General features: G+C 39.3%; 1 protein-coding gene across 1 annotated transcript; it reads right to left on the reverse strand.

Moving 5' to 3' along the window:
• Positions 1 to 5,821: 5,821 nt before the first annotated feature.
• LOC149834156 (myb-related protein 308-like) lies at positions 5,822 to 8,236 on the reverse strand. The gene is made up of 3 exons (XM_090009999.1): positions 8,100 to 8,236; positions 7,381 to 7,510; positions 5,822 to 6,527 (listed from the first exon to the last, which is right to left on the reverse strand). The coding sequence occupies exons 1-3, from the start codon at positions 8,227 to 8,229 to the stop codon at positions 5,996 to 5,998; spliced, it is 792 nt and encodes a 263-aa protein (XP_089866125.1). The 5' UTR covers positions 8,230 to 8,236; the 3' UTR covers positions 5,822 to 5,995.
• Between the last annotated feature and the right edge of the window lie 490 nt (positions 8,237 to 8,726).

Genomic DNA, 8,726 nt, shown 5'->3' on the forward strand with positions numbered 1-8,726 from the left:
ACATTTACCCGTGCATCAAAATTATTTTAAAATTCTTCACCATGAAGCATCCAATTCTGATAACCACTAACAAAACCCTTCCAGTATAGGTGATGTCTAACATCATGAGATTCTGCAAATCGATTGTTCTTACATATCGTGCAGGGGCATCTGATCCAATCGGTGCAATCCACTGTATTGACACTTGCCGTTGTGAATTCAATAAAATTGTCAATACCATCCATATATTCATGCGACACCTCATTATCAACTATCTTACGATACGTCCATTCACGGTTTGCAACCATTTTGTCCTATAATATTACAGATATTATCATTACCAGTTAAAAGAGAATCTTAATAATCCTATGATAAAAAAAATCTAATTTATTTATTAATTCTTGTTTGGTGATTGTTTGTGAGCAATTTTTTGAATACGTAAATTTTTGTGTGTAACACCATCACATCATATTTATACACATCACAAGGATATTTAAAAATATGAAATCATATTTCATAAAACAATACATTTATTTGAAACATGTTTTCAGGATACAATTTTACATGGAAGGTATAATCAAATGGAAAATAGCTTCGTGCAAGCATGGAAATAAACACATCAAATATTGCAATACATTCAAATCATTCATATCAAACATGTACCTGCAGCAAACACACTCCAATATCCCGCTAACTGCTACCATGTTGAGCATAAAATTCGTACTCCAAAAATAAGAACACTTCTATTCTCATATATTAAAATCATGCTCAGCATGATCTCTAAACTCCATCAAAGCAGTCTTAGATATCCACAACTAAGTGAGTGTGTGAACAGAAAAGTATTGCATCTAATAAATTAAATAACATGTGATGTGCTTGCATCACTTACTCACCACGGGTATTTACCCGATTTGAATTGCTTATGCCTTTGCTTTTTTCTTCTTTCTGTTTACATTGTATTTTTAGCCACATGCGATGCTTAGCACTAAGCATCGCACAATTAACTCAACAACATACCTGTGAAGCACAAATATATAGTATAATACAGGGAGGCGGGCCGAGGGGTTACCTGCGAGGTCGCCAGAGACGGGGGTAAGGCGTTGGGGATGTCCGAAACACGATCGAAAAAGAGGGGGAAAGGGGATGTTTGAACGGGGGTGTCGGCCTAGGCCGGGTGCACGGCAGAAGGGGGTTGACAAGGCTGCCGAAGAGGGAGGGGGTAACAATGAGTTAGGTAGGAGGGCCGACGGCGATGTTGTCAGGCCGGGGGCGACATGAGGCGGGTTGGGGGGCAACGAGAGGCGGGCCAGGGGGCGACGAGAGGCAGACTGTGGGGTGACAGAAGGTGGGTCATGGGGAGACGGGAGGCGGGCCGGGGGGCGACAGGAGGCAGGCTGAGGGGCAACGGGAGGCGGGCAGGGAGCAGACAATAGGCAGGTCGAGGGGCGACAGAAGGCGGGTCGGGGGGCGACAAGAGGTGGGTCGGGAAAACGTGATAGAGACAAAATAGAAAAGAGAAAGAAAGGAAAAAAAAAGGGATTTACGAGGAAATTAACGACAGATTCGCGATGATCATATTCTGTCGCTAAGTCATCGCTATTCGGTGATGACTTAGCGACAAAACAGTTTTGCCGCTGATCCGTCACTAAGTTGTGACGGATATGGAGACAGAATAAAATCCATCACTAATCCATCACAAAGTAGCGACAAATTAATGACAAAATACTTTTCGTCGCTAAAATCGCAAATAAACGATATTTTAGCAACAAATATCTTTCTCTCGCTAATCCGTCGCCAATTTGCGATGGATTTTGTCTGTCGTAAATGTCTGTCGCTAATTAGTCTTTTTTCTTGTAGTTCTACCTGATTTAGTCTTAATTGCTATTCTACCTTTGCCTTCGATTTTTACATGCTTGTTATTTCCAAGCCTAACTTGCAATTTTACCGGTTCATCCATATGGCAGAGCAAATACTGTTTGCTTGTCATGTGGTTACTATATCCACTATCTAGAAACCATACATCACCAATACTTTCATTTGGATTTAAGCAAGTGATAAATAACTTACCTTCATCTTGCTTTTCTTTGACAAAGTTTGCCTTTTGCTTTGCTTTATCTCAACAGTATGGCTCAGTATGACCCATCTTTTTACAAAACGTGCATTGTTTTCCCTTGTGACTTTGTTTTTGTTCTCTTTTCTCACCACTTTTTGATTTCTACTGTGTGGTGTAGGATCTTTTTCATCATTGACCACGACCACGACCATGATAGCTAGCTCTTCCTTTGCCTCTGCCGGCAAACTTCCAAATAGAGAAATTTTTGTCAATTTTCTATTTATAAAAAATCTTCACCTTAGACTGAAATGCATGATCAATATTAATGTCAACCGTTCTATTCATTCTTACTTCATAAGCCATCAAAGAACCCATTAGTTTATTAAGAGAGTAAGTTGAAAAGTCCTTAGATTCCTCGATAGCAATGACAATATGATCAATTTTTGAAGGTAAACTCCTCAAAGCGTTTTCGATAATCTTTTGGTCAGCAATATTTTCTCTAAAAGATTGCATTTGATTAATAATAATAGAAATTTGAGAGAATAAATCTTATACAGATTTACTACCTTTTATAAACAATATCTCAAATTTCCTACGTAAATTTTAGAGTTTCACCGTGGTTACCTTCTTGGCACTGTAGAATAGCATTAATATGTCTCATGCTTCTTTTGCTTTTGTGGCATTGGCAATTCAAGTAAAAATAGAATCCGTAACTCCTGCTTGCAATACAAGCAAAACCTTGAAGTCCCTTTTTCGAATCTCCTTTGCATCTGTCGATTTCTCTCTTGCTTTAGAAATCTTCGTTCCTATAGAATTAGTCTCTACTAGATCCCAAAGATCTTGTGAGATGAAAAATGTTAAAATTTTTATACTCCAAAATTCATAATTTTTTTCACTAAAAATAGAAACCAGAGATTATGATAGGTTGAGTGTGTTCATACCATAAACCATAAAACGATTACCGCACCACTTAAAGATTCTTCGCTTCAGCTACGACCTTCACCACCACAATGCTACACCTAGCTTCACCGTAACCTGGCAGAGAGACACAAGCTCTACCACACGTATGCACACAAAGATATTAAACTCAAATACCTTGATGCATTAACAAAAGAGCGCAAGAAAATAACAAGAAGCAAACAAAAAAGAAACTCACACAACACTAAAAAAAACACACACACACAAATGACACACCTTCAACACTCACGCCTGATGCCTTTTTATAAGCTCACAACCATTAAGACACACCGCTAACCCACTAACTCATTAATACCACTAAGTTTTTAATTTCAACAATTACCCACTGTAACACACAAAAGTTTTAACTTATGACTTTTAAACTCTTCACTGTCCTCTTAAAGAGGACGTTACAACAACATTAAATATTATCATAAGTTATTAACTTTCATCCAAGTGAAGGTAGAAAGAAAAAAACTTACTATTTATTCGACCGTTCCAAACAAGAGTGAAATTTTTTAAGAAAGTTTTTCTAAAAAGTATAGTTTTTTATAGCTAAAAAAAAAAATCATTTAACACTATCTATATGATGAAGATCATTGGCTTCACCCCAACCATCGCCCTTGCCCTCACTGAGTTGGAAGCCTCTTTAAAAGCATTCCAAAAACCGCCCACCTGCCGGAGTGGAGGAGAAAGCTGCAGACCCTCCTGCCAGTGGAGGGCATCATGGTGAAGCACATCATTACCGGTGAGGATGTCATCGTCCCCAACCACACAAGGGACCTGTATTGGGAGGCAGTCAGATTTTGGACCAGCGTAATTTTAGCTTTTCTAGTCTGGCAGCCATGGTGGAGAGCTGCTCTACCGCCGCCACCACCACCACCCCTGCTCATCTCTCATTTTTTTAATATTTTCTATTTTATTTTTCTCATGCTATACAGACAAGTGAAAATTTTTCATTTAAAAAAATGATCGTATCAAAGCTTCTCATAGGTAAAATTTCTTTAATTATGAGAATTTTTGGATGCACGCAACGACCTACTTAGAAAGGCATATGAAATCTGGCATGGGACCCACATAAAGACTCAAGTTTTCGGAAAATCTAAGTTCTTGGATATGAGGGTATGATATTCAGAAGCAATATGAGATTCATGAATCTCTGCCGAAAATGAGAGGGCCCAGTTAGAGATTCATAAATCTCATATTCATGTTTCGCTTTTTCTCTCATCACTACACTCATTTTTTAAAGAAAATTTATCAGATATATATAGAGACAAAATCATATTGATTACATGGAGCACAAGACAAAAGGATCCCATCCTTTTGACATAGGATACTTTGCGTACTACGTTGATTCTAGCTGTCAAGCTAATGCATCTGGATGGCTAGGATCAGTCCACACATCCAGGTGAGAACGTAGACCAATCCTAGCTGTTGGTTGGATGGCTAAGATTTAATGTAGAATGAAACCCATCCTATGCCAAATGATGGGATCCATACTCAGCATGGGACAAGCAATAACCATTAAAAACATTGGATATGACTAATCATTGCAGTATCCTTAGATATGCATTTTCACCAGGTTAAACCAAAATAAGCAGGCGAGCAATTACTGTAAAGTTTATTTTTCTTTTGCTTTTTTTAATGATGAGGAAACCCTCACTGAGAACCTGGTCACTTAATGGGCCAATTCTCCTGCAAGGTAAACAGGGTCACATGAAAATGAATTATATCATTTAGAATCATACCCATCTATTTCTTATGATCATTTTGAATTATATAAATCTAAATATGATTTAGTTTTCTTTTAATAATATAATAAATTGGAGATCTAAGCCTTTTTTGAAATTGGATTCAGTTCATACCCAAATAGGTCAGATTCAGTATCATTCATTCAGTTCTAATTTAAGAAAAAATCCAAATTTAAATGCATTAGATGCAGAATTTAATGTATTTGGATGAAAAAATATTCGATTAAATATCAAAATCAAATCACCATTCTATTTAATGTAGAGTCGATTTTGTTGAATTTGGTAATTGTCATATTTAATCCATGTAAATTTTGTGTGTGTGTGTGTGTGAGAGAGAGAGAGAGCACAAAAATATGGGTCAAAAAAACTTTCATGGGAATTCAAGCCTCGTAGAGGGAAGTGCGAACTTCAAATCCCGTCAAAGTCTCCTTAAAAAGGATTATATTTTTCCATAGATCTCAAGTTTTCCGGTACAGGAAAAAGTATTCAGTCGCATATGAAAATGAATCACTTTCCCACATTCCAAAAGTGTGTACGACCGAAGATTAATTGAGGGAACTACTCTGTTTAATTGCCCTCAAAAGCAAGGGCCATGGGACGCGTGTGAGGGAGGATCACGTGTAATATAATTGCACACTTTTTTTGTGCTGCTGCACCTGATAACCTTCCCTTGAGCTGTGGCCCAGGTGCAGCAGCACATTAAAAGTGTACAATTACATTGCACCTGATCCTCCCTTGATGGGGCCAGATCAGGTGCAATATGTTTCTGAACCTGTTTGCCCTTCATTTTCTGGTTATACAGTCTGTCGTGGGCCCCCACAGCAGATGGAGGTGAAGCCGCACATTGCATTTGTGCAACATGATTGCACCTGATCCCAATTCTCCTAATGCAGGAGCGACTTGTTACTGTTCACTTGTGGTGCATAACTTACGCTAATATTGCTCTGAAACATTTGTGTTTTGAGTGGTCCATTCCCCATAATAAGATTGGTGCAAATAATAAATTATGAGACTTGCCCTTGAGCTTTACATCTTATCCACTAGCACATCCAGTAAGAGTATTCAAAACAACCAGTCATTGCGTAATAGAGTTTTCCCCCTCATGTTCTATTATATCATAACCAACCATTCTCCCTTTCTCTTCCACCGACTCAACGAGAGAGAGAGAGAGACCTACTGTACATACATTTTCATTTGATAGAATAATAGGAGAGAGAAACAAAATAGGATCAAGAGAAAGAATGAGCATATATGATTATGTAAAGAGAACTAGTGTTGGGGAAGGAACATCCAGTTCACGTTGGAGATGACTTATCAGTGGCCTGGCGCGAGAAGGGGAAGATATCTCAGAAGTTGGTGGTGGTGGTTGTGATGGTTGTGGAGCACTAGGGTAAGGAAGATGGTGGTCACGCGGAGACAGAGGAGGAGGGGTAGTGATGCTCAGCTCCAGGTTTAAGTCGGGCAGCGGTGATGAGACCTCGGGGCGGCTGGTAGCATCAGACATCTGGTCACAATCTTCGCCTTCGTTATGCTGTTGTTTTTGCTGCTGCTCTTCTTCATTCCTGTCCTCGAGCTCGAGCTCGCGGGGCTTGCTTTCCTCATTGGTAGCCTTGGAGAGAGATGACGTGGCGCTGCAGGAGTGCTGTGGTTGCAGTGGAACACGTGTAAGCTTGTGGTTCTTGGGATCGATGCCCATGCTTATCAGTTTCTTTCTAAGGTGAGAGTTCCAGTAGTTCTTGATCTCGTTGTCCGTGCGCCCAGGTAGTCTCCCAGCAATCAGCGACCACCTGGCCAGTGGCCACCACCAACAGCTGTCAGATTTGATGGATAAAATGATTTTTTTTCTTGCTAATTTTACTGCTACCGGGATCCAATGATCTCTTAGCTAATCACTTATGTGCATATATATAGTACTGCCAATCACATGGCAGCATTATGAGTAGACCCTGCATTCTCTTTCTTATGTGCATTTTAGGTGTTTTAACAACTAAAATGGCTAAAACAGATCTTGGAGAAAAACTTTTCTAAATCAGTGGCAACTAACAGATTACATATGTAAACATGGCGCAGATCACGTAATACGTTTTCTGTACAAGATCAACACAAAAGTAACACCTGTACTACGTTTTGAGCGCTAGCTACTATCTTCGAATAATAGGCATGTGGATGATTTGCAACCACTTTGTAAAACTCCATTTTACCTGATCTGATCTTAGTCCCGGCTATGATCAACACTGTTATGCATCATAATATTTTGATACCACCCTCACTCAACCTTTAGATTTTCAAAAACGGGAATCTTATGATATGTTGAGAATCTTGGAAAGGCTTTCCAATCTGCCTGTGGCGAGAAAGGAAGGAAAGGAAATTAGAATTGCAGTTAAGATCGCTACCGCACTACCGTACAATGTAATCACACTCTATGGTGCCTGAGCTAAAGTGGACCTGGGGTCCGAGTTGAAATCATTTTTGTGGGCTCATTGATCTCAAAATCTGCTTCATGGGTTTTTGTTTTGGGATATCTTTGGGCTTTAAACTCATGACAGCAATTCCTGACCTAAAGGAAGGTGTTGATCTAATCAAGTTTTGGTGCATAATTTCATGGATTCAGGGACATGTGAGAGGATGAAAGAGTTGCACCTGTTGCCCAAGAGAGCGTGCATCTTGATGATGAGATCTTCTTCGTCCTCGGCAAAGTTGCCCCTCTTAAGGTCCGGCCGGAGATAGTTGATCCATCTCAGCCTGCAACTCTTTCCACACCTAAGCAATCCTGTATACAATGCAAATAATGTTTCAGTTAACAGTTTGAACCAATATGGTTGACATCTCAATTTTAACAGTAGAAGGAACTAAGGGCACATTCGGGAGCGAGAAAATACTAGGAAAAATGCATGTCCAAAAGGAAAAGTGGCAACTTCTCCATTCTGTCATAACAATCCAATTTTTTTTAAAGGAAAAATTTTCTAACCCTAATCAAAACACTAACATGTTTCGAACCCAATTTTCTCATGCCCCATAAAGGAGAGAAAATTTGTCATATAGAATATGAAAAATTCTAATGGGAAAATTTGTCTTTTTCATTATAAGACTTTCTTGTTTCCAGACGGGTTAGAGCACAATTGGAAGTGAGAAAAAAAATGTGATGGGAAAAGAAAAAGAGATGCAGTTCTTCCAGTTGTTTCAAACCAGAGAAAAGTTTTCAAATGATTTTTTTTTAAAAGCTTAAGCTTTTCATATGAAAATTTTGCTCCATATATGGAAGTGGAGAAAAATTTCATACAATAACTTGTCATATGTAAAATCTTCTTTTCACATGAGATTTTTTCTCGCTTCCAAACAGGATCTCGAAAGGTATGCACCTGCAGCTTGGGGTAGGGAGCGCCAACACCCTTCCCCGTGTGTTCGGATGTAGTCAATGAGCTTCTGGTCCTCCTGCTTCGTCCATGCTCCCTTGTTGGTGTCTTTCTTTTCGCAGCAAGATTTCCTCATGATGGTGGTAACACACACACACACACACACAGAGAGAGAGAGAGAGAGAGAGAGAGAGAGAGAGAGAGAGAGAGAGAGAGAGAGAGAGAGAGAGATGCTTCACAGGGATTGGGGAGGAGAATATATATGTACTTGTAGGAAGAGGAGATGAGAGGAGGGGTTGACTTGGAATGGCGGTTAGCATGATGGTGGTGTTGGAACGGGGTTGAACCGTTGAAGGTTGGAGTGGACGTGGAAGAGGTTGAGGTTGTTGCCGTTAAGTATAAGTCGTTGTCTATCTCTACTCGCTCTCCGTAGGGTTACAAAGAAGGAAGGTTGGAGAATCACATGATTCTCACTTGACCGATAGCTCCAAATGTTTAACGCACACGTGCTCTGTAATTAGTACAAATATATATATATATATATATATATATATATATATATATATATATATATATATATATATAGAGAGAGAGAGAGAGAGAGAGAGAGAGAGAGAGAGAGTCTTATAGTTT

Source organism: Nuphar pumila, chromosome 6 (genome assembly GCF_984573655.1).
Source record: "Nuphar pumila chromosome 6, dmNupPumi1.hap1.1, whole genome shotgun sequence".
NCBI lineage: Eukaryota > Viridiplantae > Streptophyta > Magnoliopsida > Nymphaeales > Nymphaeaceae > Nuphar > Nuphar pumila.

Bases quoted from the DNA above. Each gene is read 5' to 3' on its own strand.
- LOC149834156 (XM_090009999.1), bottom strand. From the start codon at position 8,229: ATGAGGAAATCTTGCTGCGAAAAGAAAGACACCAACAAGGGAGCATGG. The intron at 7,511-8,099 runs GTGCATACCTTT...CATTGTATACAG, and splicing joins CTCCCTACCCCAAGCTGCAG to GATTGCTTAGGTGTGGAAAG. The intron at 6,528-7,380 runs GTGCAACTCTTT...GCCACTGGCCAG, and splicing joins CACGCTCTCTTGGGCAACAG to GTGGTCGCTGATTGCTGGGA.